This window comes from Myotis yumanensis, unplaced genomic scaffold (genome assembly GCF_028538775.1).
Source record: "Myotis yumanensis isolate MYYU_CA2020_CCGP unplaced genomic scaffold, mMyoYum1.0.hap1 SCAF_19, whole genome shotgun sequence".
Classification (NCBI taxonomy): domain Eukaryota; kingdom Metazoa; phylum Chordata; class Mammalia; order Chiroptera; family Vespertilionidae; genus Myotis; species Myotis yumanensis.
Genome location: NW_027223770.1, coordinates 21,766,004 through 21,783,764, shown reverse-complemented (window position 1 = coordinate 21,783,764; position 17,761 = coordinate 21,766,004). Strand labels below are relative to the sequence as shown.

Genomic DNA, 17,761 nt, shown 5'->3' with positions numbered 1-17,761 from the left:
CACTGAATGTTATGAGATGATGTTTTAGTGCAAAAAGGGAAGCTCTTGAAAAGGGGCCATGACATTTAAGTGACGCTGAAAGCCTTCTGCTGGAATAAAAATCACAGCCAACCCAAAGGGAAATTTCCTTCTACTGAACGAAAAAAATGCTTTCAAAGGTCTTGTCAGGGAATCTGCACATAGTAACAAGGGCAGCTGTGCAATGAGGGCTTCCTGGGGGGTCAGACACAGGTATTCTCTCATCTACAGCAGAATAAAATCCCCATCCTCTTTCCAGGTAGAAAAGGGATCCCCTGAGGTCAGGCAACCTGCCCAGGTCACCCCCTGGCGAAGGCTGTGAGCAGGATTCAAATATCCAGGCCCGGGACGCTGGCCCCTCCTGCTGGAGCCAAGCGCCCCCCACACTTCCTGTACTTACCGGCGGGGAGAAACAGTCACCTGTCAGGAGCAGTGACACAGAGGGCCGCCTCAGAGACCGCCGCGGTGTGAAATGAACACGGACACCATTTTGTAATCAAGGATTTTTTTTTTTATCTTTGAAAATGGAAGCAAGTGTTTTGACAGAATACTATGGCTGCTCTATAAGAGCCGATCTGGGAGTAATTCACTGGTTCTCCTCTGGGATAGCACGGCTTAAACAAAAAAGACAAAACAGGAAACACAATCCACACTGCTGCAGGCGAGGCCGCGCCTAACTGGGCATCGTTCACTAAACAAGCACACTGAGATCAGGGCGACTTTCCTGTCCTCCCTTTTCCCTTTGCACCACATTCCCTAGGGTGTTTCACCACCATCAGCAACACTTTTGTTTACTTAATTTAACATCAGAACCTTAAAACATTTCTGAATCTTATAAATGAAGGTCCTCAGCAGATTACGTTGATAAAGAAACGTACAGGTTTGAATATAAGTCACTGTAATTACCATTTCATGTCCCATTATCCACTTCAATGTTAAAAATACACACAGACACAAAACCACACCAAACATTCAGAGGCCCTGGAGTTATGGAGACAGCAATCCCAGAATCGGTTAAGAACATGGTACCTTTTCTATGCAGACACCCCCCAGCTTGCCTGTGCATCCCAACCCACTGTCCACACTCTGCCTCCATCCTGGTTCCCGTATTCAAATGCCACCAGCCAGTCTTGGCCCCACACCAGCACCAGCATGTGCAAACGAGTTCCCCTTGTGGTCCCAATGGCACTATATGTCTCACGTTCAATCACAGACACTCACTCCTTGCAAAACAGAGGCTTCTTAAATTTTGTTTCTCAAACATGCAATATGACAAAATGGAAATGGAAGGAAGTTCTAGCGGACCCTGGAATGGAACGGGTGAGCAGAGCTCAGTCTGTGGGCCGCCCCCCACCCCGAGTCTGGGGAGCCTCTGTGCTTTGACAAAGCCTGGGTGTGAGCTGGAGGGGTGAAGCGGGTTAGTGTGTGTGCAGGGTGCAAAGGGACCCTTCTGTACACATTAAAGCTACAGCAGAGATCTGCGCTCCCGGTCTGGCTCCATCCTAGACCATTCCCCTCAGTCTCAGTATTCAATAGCACCCTGTGGCCTCACCTTAGCTGAAAGCAGTTAGGGGTGAAAGGCAGGAAGGAGAGAGGAATGGCTGGGAGCCCTGAGAGAGGCGGCTGCCTACGCAAGGAAGAGGGAGGCAGGAGCTCGGTGGTGCATGAAGAGCCGCTTCTTCCTCCAGCACAGCACGGGGACGGCATGGGACGTGCAGGAAGCAGAGGACCGCGCGGGGCTGACACTCCCCTCAGAGTTCCCTCGGTTTCAGTCCCTCACTGCACTCGAGAGCTAGGCAAGCTGCTGGAATGGGCAAGAGGGAACACTCCACAGTACGTGTGTCTTCTTGTCCCGGGCACCCTTGTCAAGTATTGATTGAAACCTGAAACATGATGTTTAAAGTGATGAATGCAACAGCGTCTACGTGGACAACAAAACTGCAGGAACACGTGCTAGTTTAGGTTCGATTATAATCATCTGAAGCACAGGGTGACCAAGAAGCAAAATTCCATCTGGTACAACCACCCAATTTCTACAAAAGAGAAAGGAGGAAAGTAAACGATACGATGCGCATTTCTGACCAGAAGACCCGATGAAAGGAGAGGAGTGGTAATACGAATTCACGTGATTTTTCAAGTCTTCCTTTTGTACAGTCATTACAATGACCAGGTTTGTGCTGCAAACGAGCCAGCACGATGTGGCTACTGCTCTGATTGTTCTCAGATGAATGTTTATACAAAATAATATCTTATCTTCATTTAGTTTATAAACATACACAGTGCTGTCCCTTTTGAATTAAGGAGAAAAAAACCCCACACACAAATACTGCAAAGTAGCAAAATACAAAGAAAAAAAAAGCTACTTTTGGTTTGGCAACATTAAAAAAAAAAAAAGAAGAAATATAAAAAGCAATGTGGCATTGGTCCCTATTTTTTTTTTTTGAAAAAAAAGGTACTTGGGCACGAAACTGAATCAGAATTGGTTGGTTTCCTAAAATTCAGAGTATCTTGGATTTTAAAAGTAGCACTTTTGTCTTTTAAAATTTCAACAAGTCACATATAACACTTAAAACATCAAAAAAGCTTTCTGATAAAAAGCTCAGCTTTTAAATCACATTTCTGCAAATTTGGGAGACGAGTTGCTTTCTGACTGGAAGGGGCCTATCGCTGGTTGACAAATCTGAAATGAATGCCTCCGAATGGCAGTGCCTCCCTCTCGCCCTCCCCGGGACCACACCAACAACCAGCTACCGAGCCCGAGTTCTTGCTCCCATTTGGGGGGTGGGGTGGACCTTCAGGCGGCTATCTTCGCCATCTGCTGTTCTAACTTGGAAATACGCTCATCTTGATTGCAGATTGTGTCTTTTATAGATTTGATCTCTTTTAAAATCTCATCCAACTTGGCTTCATTTTGCTAAGGAAACAAAAAAAAGGAGGGAGGGGAAGAGGGTGACTAAAAAACAGTACACAAAGGTCAACAGAGTAAGAATGATAAGGCAGAGAATGGAATTTTCCACTGTGGGAGGAGCAAAAAGCCACAGCCGCCAGATTGGGCCTCATGAGCAAGTAATTAATGCTGGCCGGTCCATCTGAAGCCCCCAACAAAACAACAGCGCCTCACAGTGCTGCTTCTAGCCTGTGCCTGTGCACGACCTGGACGCCACAACTGAACTGCAGGACAAGACTGATTCTCCTAGGCCACCCTAAATCCCCATCATGCAATTCCACCAGAAGTGACCTCTATCTGACCAAGGTGAGGAGCAAACTTCCAGAGGCCACAGAGCTCCTTCCAGGAGCCTTCTTGGGAACTAAATCCTTTGCCCTGCTAACTGTTCTAAAGAGGCCTGAGCCTCCCCCGCATGGAAATGATTCCTTTGGAAACCCTGCAATCACCAAAGTCCACATGGCTTCCTCAGCATGGACAAAACTCCAGCATCTCCAGGCACTTTGCCTCTTCATTCCATTTACCTTCCCACTGATGATTCACCACCCTCCCCTCCGGCTCCTGGAACTCTGTTCCACAGCCCGTCCACTCCCCACCTCCTACCCACGTTCATCTTAGTGGCTAAGTCCCATTCACTGGCCGATCCTCTATCACTCACTCAACAACATCAGAGCCCACCTGTAACTCCCTCCTTCCCAGGACTTTCTCTTCTGGGCAGCTGTGACCCATGCCCTCATGTTCCTTTTACCCGTCAGAGATGGGTGGGGTGTACAGTTTGGGAAAAGACAGTTAAGAAAAACCCAAAGGGCTCCAGTTTACTATCCAAGACCATACTAGACTGTCATTATAAAAAAGACCTAAAGGAGCCAGACATGGCCCCAATTCCAGTGCCATGACAGGACATTTTTATCATATTGAGCGTTGTCACTCACCGAGAGCCCCTCTGTCCACAGCTGGGACAGCCCTGCCAGTGCCAGGACTAGAAGGAGCTGCGAGAGGACCAGGCCCGAGCCAGCCACGCACACCCGCACCCTCCTGTGGGCCTTACCACACTGGTCGTGTCTGCGGTTTTCTTGGGGACGTTGATCAGGTCACACTTCTTGTTTGCAGTGGGCTTGCTATCCAGAATGTTCTTCTTCACCACCTTGAGATCCCGGTTTTTGCCTGGAATGTATCCGTGCTTCAAGGAGATGAGGATTGGATCTGCGTTCTTCCCCTCAAACCACTCCTCTGCCTCCAGCGAGGCTTCGGGCCCCGCTGTGTCAGGATACAGGTCATCTTGGAAAAGGTCCGACTACAAGAGACATTTTGGGGAAACCCTTAAGAAGGAAGATGAGGATTTAAAAACTTTTAAAAGCATAGATTGCTTAGAAAACTGGGCACTTACCTTCCTGGGAACAGTCATGATAATAGGTTCACACTTTCTCTCATGAAGTTTAAAGAATCTTCAAAAGGGAAATAAAGGCAAAGTTGCATTAAGTAAAATAGGAGGCCAAGTAACCAACAGGCTCACTAGCCACCACTTTTCCACAAGCTCCAGGGAGACAAAAAGCTCTGCTCACCACCCCAGCGGCCCCACCAGAACTTAGCATTCCCAGTTTACAGATGACAAAATGGAAGCTGTGCGTAGCTACGCAAGGAAATGGCGCATGGGAGACAAGAACCAGGAACAGCTCTGTGCATGATGGTGACAGTCCAATTCCAACTCTCTGGGGTCAGATCAACTGTGGTGGGAATAACACCACGGACAATGATTCATTTGTGAAAATGATAAGGTCAACAGACAGGAGAGAACGAACAATTACATATTAGATAGTACCAATACAGAGCTGAATGTATTTAAATTAAACACACACACACACACACACACACACACACACACAACAACAACCCATACTGATTAATATAACAAAGAGCTTAAAAATTCTTTTTATTTTTAAAGATGTGTCAATTATTTAACAAGTGTGTGAGGAGAACAGCACACTTAGACAAACGTGCGCAGAAACAGAGTGTTATATAATGCGTGCTAGGATCTTAGCCTGATAAGATGGTGCTCCTAGTTCTGTTGCTTAAAATGGCCAGTGGTGAGTCTCCTGAGTATCTTCTGTTGACTAGCATGAGAAAAGAGCCTTCCCCTTAGGAAGCCCACTAGCATTATGAAATATAAATTTTTTAAAAATCTAGAGTAGTACAGAGAGGTGGGAATTCTATCACACTTCTCCAATCAAGGGGCCCCCAACCCAACACCCCACTGTAGGTCTTTGGCTTCCCTAGTTTAGGATCCGTGGGGTCCACAATCTCCTTTGGAACCTGGCTCATCCTCCCACAGGGCAGGAACACCATTCCTTATTTCCATCCCAGGGACACTGGCCCCAACCTCGGCCTGTATATAAGAGATGATGGTTTCACTATTCGAGTAAGTGTCCAGCACACGCAGACGAAGCCACTGTACCCACTACACTTCAAGTCATAGACTCTGAAGAATGGGGAGGGGCCTGTTTAGATGAGATGATTTTGAAAGGTGCCTCCCTGCTCTAAAACCCCTGCTTCTAAGGAGGGGCAGGAAATGAGACACTAATCCTGGGCCGCACACAAGGGTAGAAAGACCCGGGCATCACAGAATTGCATGTGGTTGGGTTGCTCTTGCAGAACACAGATGGTATGAACAATTCCAATGCTTTACATGCCGATTCTTTACCTGGCAATCTCACATTTGTTAACATCGAGTCCCCTCTTGGGCATGTAACCCATCCCTCTCTGAGGCTCCTTGCTGCTGAATGTGTTGAGGTAGTGGACATACGGGGATTCATCCGTGATCTCAAAATAGCGGATACTGCTGTCACCCTACAAGAAATGGGAGACAAGTGTGTGTTTACTACTGACTGAAACATCCGATTTAAGTGAGCATCTCTCTCCCCTGTAAACCCAGCGCTAATTAGGACTCTGCTGCAATGGCTGGCCTTTTCTTCCTCTTAAAGGCCTAACGCATGTGACGGTTTCTCATCCCGGCAGAGTAAGCCCTCACCTATCAAACACTAGCATTCCCTTTACTGAGGGCTAGCTGCCAAGACAGAGTCAGGCAAAACTGTTAACACCTCTGCCAAGCAACTGCATTGCAATTCAACTTCAAAAGACACACGAAAGACCAGAAGGACCACTGAGAAGGTGACTACTGCTTTGAGTTAGCTGTTCATTGGCAAACAGCAGTGTCGTTCAGAGACCTGAGGGCACTAACGTCAGACAATCAGATAATAATAAAAACTAAGACTTTCTAATTAAGAAACCTTCGTTTTAGTGATCTCCTTGAACTTCACAAGGTTTTCTATCTCATTGCAATGTATAAAATTCTATAATAATCTTGCTAGTCTCTCTAAGTACAAATAATTGTCTAATGGTCACACATTTATACCAACCTGAACAAGGCAATTCTGCCTGGTAGAAAACACACACACACACACACACTCACACTATTTTATATATATATTTTACATTATATATTTTATATAGATAGATAGATAGATAGACACACACCCACGAAGACATAAATAGCTAGGTAGTATCACACTCTAACAATCTTCTGTCTTCACAATTTCCATTTAATATAAATAAAAATCTAAAGCAATGGAAAAGAAGCTAGACACATAGGGTTTGCTCTCTGCACACTAAAAATAATTTTCCACCCAGTGTTAACCACCTCTGGGTAACATGTCCTTGTGTTTGTTTTGATGCAGCTGTTAACATCTGAAGTAAAATGACTTTCAAGAAAACTGACAAGATCTCGTTTCTAAGTGACTGACCTATCAAATGGAAAGCAGCTCTGCGGTGTGCTCAGTGAACCGAGAAGAAGTGAAACATCCGGCCTTTACCAGCAAGGGGTACCCTAACAGGTTTGAGGGACTATACACTCCACTTTTATTAATTCATATATTTCATGTGCACAAACTTCTAAGGAAAAAAACTGGAAAAGAAAGATACTGAGGTTACCACCTGCTGAAATGAAATAGCAATAAAGCCACCACCAGTTTAGTTAGGCAGAGATCACTAGGCAGACGAGGCAGACCTTTTATTTCAGTGTGGGGTCTTCCTGGAGCAACCGTCACTTCCTGAAACTTAAATCAGGCCACACGTTTTCCGGTCCAGGGCCCTAACACTGAACTCCAGGAACAAGAACCCCCTGAGACCCTCAAAAGCTCACATTCCCAAAGCACCATTCTCCTTAAGAGTTCATGGCATGTAGCAATAAGCAGTAAATGCCCATCTAGAACCTTCCAGTAGACTTCAGCATGAGATGTGGCAAACACCAATGAGAAATCTGAAATCACCAACCACGCAGCACCACCAAGTGATACAAAACACCAGCATGTAAGAATCAATAATCAATTTAAAACAAAAAAAGAACAAAAAAAAAAATTTAAAAAAGAAAAACAAAACACCAGCACGTACTTCATCTCACCAGAGTGCCCAAGCAAAGATTCCCGTCGGCATCTTCAGTCAAGAGTACTGAACACAGTAGGTTAACACCACACATCTGGCAAGTTACAAACAGTCCATTCTCACCCCACACATAACAAAATCATAATGTAACACACACACACATACCAACTAAAATGATACAATACATTGGCCATCTACTAAATCTCTGAAGGACAAACTTTTCCTCCCACAGGATTAAATTTAATATTAAACATCAAAATTACTGTTTACCTTTCCACATAAGTAAATGATACTGGTGTCAGGGTCATAGAAAGGCAGCAACACCCCATTGCTAGTGTCCATTTCGTGAAGAGCAATTGGTTCCTGCATATTTTTCTGGAAAAGAAAAAAAAAAAAAAAAAATATATATATATATATATATATATATACACACACACACACACACATATGTAAGTACACACACACACATACACACACACACACAATTTAGGGGTAAATTTTTGTTACCTTACTATGCATTCCTTTATCCCTAATTAAGTTAGCCATTTCCCTAGAATACTGAAATTTAAACAATGCACATGTAAAATTCATACATGTAAATACCAATAGGGATAGCAAGTGGCATCCAACCCACTGAAAATTATGTTTATTTGACAACATAATTAATGCACATATCGGTGTGATTATATGACAGAGATGAAAGTGCCCTTCTCCTTTGTGACTTTTCTTTTTAAAAAGTACTTTTTTCTTATAAATTAAATATATGTTCTTTAAAAAGTTACAAGGAAGAACATAAAAATCATCGCATATGCCATCATCCCACAGTCCAGTGTGTGGCAGAATCCATGACCATTTTGGTCTATTTCCTCCCAACACACGTACACACACAAATTAGGATCATACCTTATGTGGAGTTTAGCTTTTTTTCTTAATAAGAAATAATTTACTGTTGTTTTTTTTTTAATCCTGAGGATATGTTTTTACTGACTAGAGAGGGAAAGAGAGAGAGAGAGAAAGAGAGAGAAAGAACACCATCGATGTGAGAAACATTGGTCAGTTGCCTCCTGAGGGTCGAACCCACCACCTTTTGGTGTACAAAACAATGCTCCAACCAACTGAGCCACCCAGCCAGGACCAGTTTTCTATTTTTTCCACTTTTGTGATTATGAGCATGTTCTCAAGCATAACTATGTTGATTTAGATCATATTCTTTATAAAAATATAACTAAGTTTAGAACTCATTTCCCAAGTCTGAATTCCTCATGCATTCTTTTTGAAAAATATAGTCACCATAGACTCCTTGGGAGTATCACAAATGCATTTTTTGAAAGACAGTTAGCAATAAGTCTCTAGTGAGGATGAGAACTTCACGTCCAATTTAAGACAAGTGGGAGTTCAGAAAACCTCACTAAGAACCCCATAATCTATGTACCAACCCAAAGACCCACTCAGAAAAGAGAGAAAGCTCCAGGGTAAGCTGGTGGGAGGCTGGGAAGGGCGTACCGGGTTCCAGAGCGCCAGCTGCCGCTCGCTCATGCGGCTGAAACCAGTGGTGAAGACATTGCCGTCAGCCAGAAAGATGGCTCTCATGGGTCGTGCTCCTTCGTGCGCTTTCTCCTTCTCCTGCAGAAGAGAGAGCAGAGGCACATTACACACATTCAAACTGCAGAAAGGAAGGTGAGGTGGGAGGATAGGGGCCCATACACCGAACCCAACCGCACCCCCACGCCATTCACGTTAACTGGTACGTGTGTGTCTCATTAATAACCAGCTCCCCTCCTCAGAGGAGGAAACAAAGCGACACTAAGTGATTTGGTTAAGGTCCCTCAGCTTAAGTGAGCAAGTGTCAGGACCTGACTCAATAGCCTCATTCCCTCCACCTGCCCCGCTGCCAACCCACGTCCATGTGCTGCAAAGACAGGACACATGAGAGGACTCCGCCAAATGCTTTTCTCAAGAGGTTAATAACCTGCTGCATCTTTGTGAGACACTTTAATAGTCATTTGTGGAACAGGGTGGGGAATCAATTAATTTTTTGTACTAAGCCAAGAATGCAGTTCACTATTTGGGGTAGCTCATCTACATTTGTCAACTTTTAAGGACTCTTGTGAACTGATAAAAACATTGTTTCTTTGTGAAAAATGGTTACCAAATGAGAGATAAGCCTTGGGTAAAAGTTAGAAATGTACAACTCTGAAGAGAAGACTGACTGGCAGACAGTCAGAAGCCTGCACCAGCCTTTTCTGATTCACAGGCACCTGCACACAGCAAGGCCCACTGACCAGCAGCACAGCCTCTGTGGCCGCCTTAGAAAGCAGACAGCTCGCACTCACTGAAGGGCTACAAATACTGGGGTTTTTGTCTGAAGAATACTTACAGCAACAATCTCTTGTTTCCTAGGATCGATTACTCTCACTTTCTTGTCTTTGGAAGCTGTGCAGATGAGACTGCCATTCCGGTTCCAGCTTACATTGTAAATCATGTCCGAGTGCATATCGTCCAAGTTTATCAGGGCTTCCCCTGTCCCCACGTTCCATATGATGATGGCATTATCACAGCCTAGGAGCAAGCACAACCATGTCCCCAGCTATTAAAATGCCTGGACAACGGCACATTTGTGGAAACTACAAAGACATGCATTGAAAGGAAGGTGCTAACAAGAGGCCCTACTTACGGGTAGTTTTAACAAAGAAAGTGACAAAGAAAGAAGAAATTTGTATAAAAGAAATCAGTGTTAAAGTAAAAATACAGTTTGTTAAGTTTGGGTTTGTATGAAACAAATAAAAACCAAACAAAACTAAGAACTACAAAAAAATAGAATGCCATCTTTTCTGTTTGTGTTTTTTAATCCTCATTAGAGGATATGTTTTTATTGACTTGAGAGAGAGGAAGGGGGAGGGGGAGAGGGAGAGAGGGAGAGGGAGGGAGAGAGAGAGAGAGAGAGAGAGAAACATCGATAGGTTGCCTCCCGTATGCTCCCCAAATGGGGATCGAACCTGGAACCTAGGTATGTGCCCTGACAAGGAATCAAATCCACAACCTTCTGGTGTATGGGACGATGCTCCAACCAACTGAGCCACACAGCCAAGGCCTATGTTTCTTTTTCTCTCATATATATACACATACATATACACATATATACAAATAGACAGATAGATATCTTCTTTTGTTGATCTTAGAGAGAGAGGATAGGAGAGGGAGGGAGAGGGAGGGAGAAAGTGAGAGACATCAATCACCCCTTACCACAGATTGAGCCCAAAACCCAGGCATGTGCCCTGACTGGAAACAAACCATCAACCTTTTGTGCAAGGGATGATGCCCAATCAAACTGAGCCACACCGGCCAGGGTAAGGCCTATGTTTTTTTAAGAGTTAACTGGGCTATCAGTTTCCTTTTCTAGTAAAATAAGCATCAGAATAAATACAGCTTCTCCAGTGGAGCTAAAAATAAAGAGCTTAAAAAACTGTTTGGGACACTCAACAAAGATGGTGGAGAGCAGGCTATTCAAATCAACGATAATGTACTACACGGTCTTGGATTAAAGCAAAGCAAATTACAGTAAGTGGAAGGGAAATGCAAGGTCTGGCCTAACTATTTGCCCACAACAGATCTTTATCTTTCAAGGGGGAGAAATAGGTCAATACTAGCCTGATTTGAGAAGCCCAAAGTATAGTCACATAGGCATGAGGATTCCGAAACTGTCCTCAAAGAGGCCACACTGTTGACTTGTCCACAAGCCCACAGCTCATCAACATCCTTCCTTCAAGAGTCTGCCCCAAGTCCCTGAGACCCTTTAAAAAGAATATCATTTGCTGCTCCCAGGACATTATTTCAAAGATAAAGAAAAATAAGAAAAGAGATGGACATCCTGAAAGCGAATTCTTGCCAATAAATCAAATTTGCAAGCACTTTAGAAAAATGAGCCACTAAGATCCAGAACACCTAAAAGTTACCTAAGAGTGAGAAGTAGGAAATGGGCGGGAAAAAGTGCACAACAGTATGAAAAGCTGGAGCAGAGCTCTGTGGGGGAGCCTTGACCCTTCCTCTGCCTTGTTCATCACAGGCAAACAGGTAACCTCAGCCACCGAGAATGGATAGTAGACCTTAAAATGTGCAGAACGCTGCAACCAACCATCCTCCTGTGCTTGTAAGGGGAGCACGGGGAGCACTCTGCTGATCACACCGTAAGTGTGACCTCGATAAGAGGAGGAGCAGGACATCCCATAATGGAATTCCACCTTTGAAATTGGTTTCTCTCCTCATCAGACTGAGGTTCTGAGTAAGAACACTGGAAGGGTTCCCAGGTATAGTCAATTGTGATTTTAAAAAAGGAGAATCCCATGTAGTGTGTTTTTTGAAAAGCAGTCCTTGGTTTCAATAGGTACCTGGCATTAAACTTTTAATTTAACTCATTATACCATAAATATCCCTTATCACCACTAAAAACTGAACTGCCCCCTCCTTTGCACTGGTAAAGGGAAAGATCTTTAAAATTCTACCACTAACATTAGTATAACTTTTTTTTTTTTAGGAATTAAGGTATAATTTACATGCAACAAATACATTTATTTAAAATATACACTCATGAAGTTTTGACAAGTATATATATATTTGTGTAGCCACCATCACAATCAAGATATAAGACATTCCCATCACCCCACAAAGCTTCCTCTTGTCCTTTCTATTGCTTCTATAAAAGAAAAAATCTCAGATTTTTGACAAAGAAATAGATTTCTGTAAATAAAACTTGAAATTGAAAGTGGTTTAACAGTGAAAAATCAAGAACAACCTCACTATCAAAAAATAAAGGGCTGATTTAAACAACTGAAGTTTAAATAGTCCAGACAATGGACTATTAATGGAGTCATTAAAAATATCCTAAGAACATTTAACAGCATGTGAAAAAGACCATCTATGCAAGTTTCTGAATCCATCTTCATGTTGAAAATCATTTACGTGTGTGCACAGAAGTATCTTCTGGAAAGAAACACCAAAATGGTAATAATGATGTTCCCTCTGGGTGGTGGGATTATAGATTTTTCTTCTCTTCCTTTTGTTTCTATGTAATCTATATAACATACACGCACTACTTGTATAAGGAGAACAATGTCAGTATTCCTTAAAAGGAAGAAGGATACTTGCCTGACAAGATCACTCTAAAGTTGGCAGCAACACCAGGGCCGGAACCTAGGGCTCCTGGTTCCCATCTGTGTTCCTTCTACTACATCAAGAATAACTAAAACTGTGGTCCATGGAGGGCCCCAGCAGGAATAATGAATCTGCTGAAATTACAGGCAAGTAAGTATGTATCTGTTCATTTTTCTAAGCAGGAAGTCTGTATCTTCTGCAGACTGTCAAAGTAGCCTGAACACATGCACACATATGGGCCGGGGAGCCACTGCTCTCTGTGCCTCCTCATGGATTCCTAATGATCTGCTTCAAACAGTTTAGCACAGAGTTAAAGGCATCTGCTGCTCCTCTTCACAAAAAAGGCTGCAAGAAGCGATGACAATTGGGGAAGGGGTCTGCTTAGCTCCTACCTGCACTAAGAAGCACGTTACGGGCTGTCGGGTGCCAGGCTACAATGCCAACTCTCTTTGAGTGGCCTTCTAAAATCACCACAGGTTCGGTCAGGGAAAGGGTGAGTCCATTTTCTGGAATCTGCCACACCTGTTGGAAAAGAGAAAGAGGACCCATCTTTCAATATCACATTTCCTGTGATCATCTGGTTTGAAGACTTGTTCTGCATAAACAGAACATACAATGGTCTTTGGATAAAATGCAGAATAATATGAAATGACTATGTACAGTTGTTTTTAAAATGTAACAAGATATTAAAGGTCATCAGAACGAACAGAAAATGACTACTAATTTGATCAAAGCATGAAGTCAGCAAGGGAAACAAATGAAATGGGACTTTAGTGACTCAACAGGAAATGCATTCTGCAAGATGTATCCTGACCTAGGCTTAGAACTGAAAGTAGTAATACCATCTGCCATCTCCAGATGGCACCATAACCATGGGTTGCTGGGTTTTCTTGCAAGGATTGCAAAACCTCTGTGCCTGACAGAACATGATGAAATAGTGTGTTTCCCTAGTCCCTAATGAAGCAGAGTGACGGGAGGCTTTGGTGATAATCAGCATTTCCAGCTTAAATATTAAGGCGGAAGCAGAGCTCATCATGGAACTTCATCTTGCCCTTTCTCTAGCCTCTGCACCATCTTCTCCTTGGATGGTGGGGAAATTTTAATGATGAAGCAAAACATTTAATATAAAATTTTTAAAATAAGGAAACTCTGTTCCTTCTATATGTTACTTCTGGCAGATTCAATGGTTCCTTCAACTAGGTTTATGTGTTTAATACAGGCACCTAACCCATTTTACTACCTTTAACAAAAGATTCATGCAACACATTTCCTTTTTTCTCACTAGAAGGAACTTTTACCCTTTGTGACAGCATGTATAGACCTCGACAAAATAAATCAGTCAGAGAAAGACAAAATACTGTAAGTTCTCACTAGTATGTGGAATATAATGAACAAAATAAACCGATGAACAAAATAGAACCAGAAGCATGGACACATGAAATAGAATGACAAATGTCAGAGGGAGGGGATTGGGGGGCTAGATAAAGGAAGGTGAAGAGATTAGCTAAAGAACATATATGCACAGCCATGGACACAGACAATAGTGTGGGGAGGGCTAGGCAGGGGAGGGAGCTGAGTGAGGTGGGCAACACATTTCTTGAGCAGCCACTATGAGGCAGCCCATTACCAGGCAGGGGGGAAAGATTGAGAAAAGTAGAGACTTCTATAAGACTGAAAGCCAAAGTCAGCAAAGACAAGGCATATGATGTAGGCAGGGGTCCTCAAACTATGGCCCGCGGGCCACATGCAAATACAAATATCGTATTTGTTCCCGTTTTGTTTTTTTACTTCAAAATAAGATATGTGCAGTGTGCATAGGAATTTGTTCATAGTTTTTTTTAAAAACTATAGTCCGGCCCTCCAACGGTCTGAGGGACAGTGAACTGGCCCCCTGTTTAAAAAGTTTGAGGTCCCCTGATGTAGAGGGTTGGAGCCCGTGCTCTGGAGCCAAACAGATCCTTGTTCAAATCCTGTTTGGGCCACTTACCGTGAGGGTCCTGGGCAAACAACTCAGCGTCACTGTGCACAGAAGCAACATCAGTACCTATACTTCCTAGGACTGCTGTGAGGATTAAATGAGTTAATAAGGTCCTTAGAACAGTGCCTGGCATACAACCAGTGCCCTCCAAATGTAGAGACAGTAGAATGCAGTAGCTAAGAACATGGGCTCCTGAACATGTTCTTAAGAACAACAAACTGTCCAATCCCTGATTTGGCTATGTATCAGCTGTATGACCTTGGGAACATTCACCAACCTGTCTGGGCCTTAAGTCTCCTCACCTATAAGATGGGACTAATAATAAACCTGCCCTCCCTTGGTTGTTTTGAGGACCAATGTGGGAATATAAATCTAAAGCGTTTAGAATAATGCCTGGCATTAAGGCAGGCTCTGGATAGATAGTAACTACTGTTATTACAAGGAAATCGCAAAGTGTATGTGACCAAGGGTATGCTGGCATAAGCTAAGTGCTGAATGAAAATACAAATGTCATGAGGTCGCCTTCTTGCTGTTCGAGTGTGGTATATCCAAGAAGGCTTCCTAGGGAGATGACCTGTGAGGATGAAAGGAGTGAAGTGACAGGAGGAAGAAGGAAAGAAGGAAGGAAGGAAATCAAGTATCCAGTTTCAAAATAAAAAACACAGATGCATATAGCACTCTTCTAAAAAGTGAATGCCCCAGGAGGCTGGCTGAGTGGCTGACAGGAAAAAGGTCAGAGTAACAAAGACAGCACAGACACGAGGCTTTACAGCGGGAGGAGAAAGTGACTGGAAAAGCCTGTAAAACTAAATGAAAAAGACGACGGAACTCTTGCCTCTGCTGGTAAATAAAGGTGGTGCTGTTCTCCATTGTGGACTGTGGAAAAGAGCCGGCAGAGCTGTAAGTCTTTCCACACAAAGCGTACACACCCCTTGGTTGGTGCCCACTGGCCCTACTCATAGGCCTGTCATTATGGGCTCTCTGCCCTTTTTAGGACTGTCTGCTGCTTCCGGGCCTGGGCCTTCCAGTTTGGGCTGAAGGGATCATGCCTTCTGCAGCAGCAGGACAACAAAGAGCGGAAGTGCCACTGGGTACATGCTTAGTATTCTTGTGTGCCAACGGGACGCAGCCTGGAGTGGAAGAAAGGGCACTGGCCTGGACGTCACAGATGGGATGCTAACTGGCCACACTGGCATTAAAAAGAGACTTCACTTCGTGGAGCCTCAATTTCCTTGTTTGATACTGGAGACAGCATCAGCTCTGCTTCCTCAGGGGTTACTGGAAAGGTCAAATGGACTAAAACATTTTGTACACCCAAGCACTACCTTAATGCGAAATACACAATAGGGTGACCTTTGACAAAACTGTTGTGCAGGGCCGGTGTTTCCTAAGTTGTAAAATGGGAGTTATTCCTGCCTTACTTTGCTGGTATAATGATTCACTATAATCAGGCACTTAAAGGCTTAAAAACAGCACTTGGTAAGAAAAAGTCCCTACTATATGTTTATGATTCTTTTTCTTGCTGTTACGATGACCGCCATGTATTGTTAAGTCTGACCATCATAGTTTCTTGGAATGAGTCTTATCTTCAAGTTAATTGAGCACTATACCCAACAGTCTAATTTACATCCAAAATATCTCATGCATGAAGGCTCTAGTTCACACCTAGGCCAGTCAGCACAGATGAGGGCAGCTGAGCTCTAGGCAGGTCCATTAGCTTTCCTCTGCTCTGTGGACACAGGTTCTACTACCCACCAGCTTTTTCAAAGATATGCAGTGAGTGGAGAGGAAAAACCCTCAGCCCAGCAGGGTTATCAGCTTTATCCCCCGCCACTTGATATTTTTGTTTTTGTTTTTAAACAATAATGTGTTCCTGAAACTTTGTATTTGGATAACACATTACTATGGCAATGTCTTGTTTTGTTTTGAAAGAAAGGGAAAAACGCAATCAGTCCCAAGGCTTCCAGATGAAAAAGTGAATCAACCAGTGAAAACCCATCGTGGTTCTGGAAAAAAACAACTTGAAGCACATGTTCGGGAACTATTGTATCACCGGCATCCTTTTCACATGTGAAACTCTGGATATGGAAGAATGCCAGCTCAAGAAAATATTCCCAACAAGAAACAAGGAAAATTAAGACACTTAGGCTTCTCTCAAGCAGTAATTTTAAAGTGCAATTTGTTTGAAGGTTTTATTTCTCAAGCAAACACAGTGCACATTTAGAGCATACACACAAAGTGCTTCCAGACACTGCTTCCCTACTTTACACCCATCATGAACTTGCTACTGGGCTAGGCACTAGAGTTACAGCCATAAAAAAGGCTATTTCCCCAAAGGCTATATTTTTTAAAAGCTAAGGAAACCAATTCCAAAGGGAAAATGAAGGAAATAAATAATCTTAAGAGACAGGAAGAGGTTACAGATTCTGTAGCAGCTGCAGAGCAGCACAATCCCCTACAGATCCACTAACCCCACGGGGTAGGAGGCACAGAGTCATGACATTCATAAATGAACCATGACATTGAGAACAACATTAGCTTTGGGAAAATCAAGAACTGAGAGCTGGGTTCTGATTTGCCAAGGCTGTAATATCGACTGGCAAACTGCCCAGATGTAATCTGTACAAAAAGGAAATGAGAGGAAGCCCCGGTGAAGGACAGAGGGACAGGAATCCTGAGGAACACGCTCTCATCACCAACTACAGCATCACTTCCATTTTTATTTCAAGACAAAAACTGCATTAGGAAAATTTACAGCAGAAGCAAAAATGTATAAAATAGGGGGTTTGTTTTTGTTGATTTCCACAGAAGTGTGAGACTGATTTGGGAGAATGGAAAAGTATTCATTTAAATGTAATCATTTGGGACTGTTCAGAACATCTAGTTGGAGACAAATAAGACACCTACTCTGCCTTCAAACTTTCTCTCTCCCAGAAACAATCATGCAACCTTGCTGAATTAGCCGTCTTTAAAATTTGTGTTTGATTACTACCCTGCAGATAAGGGACAATGTCAAATCAACACCATTCACAAAACTTAATTTGGCTGCTCTTTGTATTATTTAAAGCATCATTCTTTTCGTGGAGCTAAAATTTTCCCAAGTATAACACCAGTAGCCATATTCTCTAAAACTCTCTATAAGAAGCTATTGCTGGAGGAAAAAACTCAACAGTACCAAAAATATGGAAAACCTAGGAGTGAAGTATAGTTTCTAGGAGGAAGGTTTGTAAAATTGCATT

The 17,761-nt window shown here is 43.2% G+C and overlaps 1 protein-coding gene across 1 annotated transcript in view; it reads right to left on the bottom strand.

The window, feature by feature from the left end:
• Nucleotides 1–506: 506 nt before the first annotated feature.
• The window catches only part of CORO1C (coronin 1C), a 60,997-nt gene continuing 43,742 nt past the window's right edge, over nucleotides 507–17,761 (bottom strand). The window contains exons 4-11 of the mRNA XM_070400184.1: nucleotides 12,937–13,066; nucleotides 9,774–9,955; nucleotides 8,900–9,019; nucleotides 7,667–7,771; nucleotides 5,661–5,806; nucleotides 4,350–4,407; nucleotides 4,011–4,256; nucleotides 507–2,932 (exon numbers count right to left, since the gene is read on the bottom strand). Coding sequence (XP_070256285.1) covers nucleotides 2,813–2,932; nucleotides 4,011–4,256; nucleotides 4,350–4,407; nucleotides 5,661–5,806; nucleotides 7,667–7,771; nucleotides 8,900–9,019; nucleotides 9,774–9,955; nucleotides 12,937–13,066 — 1,107 coding nt within the window. The 3' untranslated portion in view covers nucleotides 507–2,812. The remainder of the gene's footprint in view (nucleotides 2,933–4,010; nucleotides 4,257–4,349; nucleotides 4,408–5,660; nucleotides 5,807–7,666; nucleotides 7,772–8,899; nucleotides 9,020–9,773; nucleotides 9,956–12,936; nucleotides 13,067–17,761) is intronic.